We start from the raw sequence: 1,641 nt of genomic DNA, 5'->3' as shown, positions 1-1,641 counted from the left end.
CTGCTGCCGGCACCCAGCACCAGCAGCAATACTATCTCAAGATCCACTTGGCAGAGAACAAAGTGCACACGGTGAGGTTCCACAGCCTGGAGGATCTAATACGCGAGAAGCGCAGGATCGATGCCAGTGGCAAACTGAGGGTGATCAAAGACCTGGCTATAGTGGATGGGAAAGAATAGGGAGCAGTGGGGGTACGTGGCTATCTTCCTTCTGCCCTGCCTGGGTCCAGCCTGCCACAGAGACGGGAGGCTGCACCCTCCTTCCATGGGACACGACTGGAAGCAGGATCCATGGCAACATTCCAAAAAAACCAGCATTCTTTACACCCATAGCCAGTATTTTGTTTGGCTTTTAATAGCATTAATGCTGAAAGAGAGGAGGAGAAGAGGGGGGAGGTGCAGGCTCTTCTCAGATTATGTGGACAAAGTCTCTCCTGTCAATCAATGTTGACCATTCTAGCAACATGCCAATAAAATTTCAAATTGAAATTTTTTTTTAAATTTTTATTTCATGGCTTTAATCCATGATAAGTTTTAAACATGTGGGGCCATGGATGTGGGTCTATCTAAATGAGTTTCTAACTGATATTTGCCTTGCAGCCAACCAAAAGCATAGGTCATACTTTACTAGTTGGGGGGGGTGGGAGGGGAAGTAAATGGCTGTTTGTTTTGTTTCTCAACACTGTTGCTTCAGCCTGTAGCTGCAACCCAAATTTTGTCCAGCCAACTCTGGCAAGATATTAACAGGGGAAAATGCTTTCACATTTCTGGTTGAAATCTATCCTATTTAAAATATTTGTCGTCTGCTTTCTGTTTGCAGCTCTCTGCTAAATGTCATCATAATGCATAAGCTCTTTCCACTTCTTCCCTCCTCCTACCCTCCTTGCCTTTTCCTTTTCTTTTTGAAAAAAGTTGGTGAGCAGCTGTTTTGCTGAAACTAAATTCATTGGTTAAAGGAAGTGGTGTATTTTGGAGAACAGTACACCCAGTGTTGCTCCTCAGAGATCCAGCCACAAGGATCTCATGCTTGAGCTGTGGATTTGTGTCGCTGTAGTGATTCTCACTGCACCACTGCTTCAATACCTTTTCATGCACAGGTCAACAGAACCCTGCAAGAAACAAATAGGTTTGAGTTCTGCATGTTGCCTCTTTGAAGCAGCAATTCATTGCATATTTATAATTTCACTTAAAGAAAAAAATATGTAATGTGGCCAAGTTCCATCTTGCATTTCAAATTCCAAGCAACTGAAAATCCTATTCAATCCAAGTTTAGAAATCCACAGCTGCATTTAAAAGATGCCTTTTAATGTGATGTGAGCAATGCCTTGTCTGTATTTCAGATCCTGTTCACTCATTGCATAATTCACAACTTTGAAGTGAAAGATTGGAGTATTAAATATGTATTTTAAAAAAAATCTAAACAAATTAAGTGTACTGGGGCATTTCTGGAGCTGCCTATTCTTTTTTTTTTTTTTAATTATTATTCTGAGCTGCATACAACTTGTAATAAGCATTTTGTCTTTGCATGCTTCAGTACTGGAAAGAAAATACATTTGGTTTTGTCCCCTCTTCCTGCATCAATGTCAGATGGCAGAATAGAAGTAATACCCCTGTTCTGTATATACAATACACTCCACCCCCT

General features: G+C 41.3%; 1 protein-coding gene across 1 annotated transcript in view; it reads left to right on the top strand.

The window, feature by feature from the left end:
- The window catches only part of FAM84A (family with sequence similarity 84, member A), a gene marked incomplete at its 5' end in the record, with an annotated part of 816 nt that extends 325 nt beyond the window's left edge, over nucleotides 1-491 (top strand). Inside the window, one exon of the mRNA XM_010075479.1 lies at nucleotides 1-491. This exon is cut by the window's left edge and continues 325 nt beyond it. Within this exon, the coding sequence (XP_010073781.1) occupies nucleotides 1-179 (179 nt within the window).
- Nucleotides 492-1,641: the final 1,150 nt, after the last annotated feature.

This window comes from Pterocles gutturalis, unplaced genomic scaffold (genome assembly GCF_000699245.1).
Source record: "Pterocles gutturalis isolate BGI_N339 unplaced genomic scaffold, ASM69924v1 scaffold26197, whole genome shotgun sequence".
NCBI classification, from domain to species: Eukaryota; Metazoa; Chordata; class Aves; order Pterocliformes; family Pteroclidae; genus Pterocles; species Pterocles gutturalis.
Note: the sequence above shows the minus strand (reverse complement) of the source record. Positions and strands in the feature narration are given on the sequence as shown.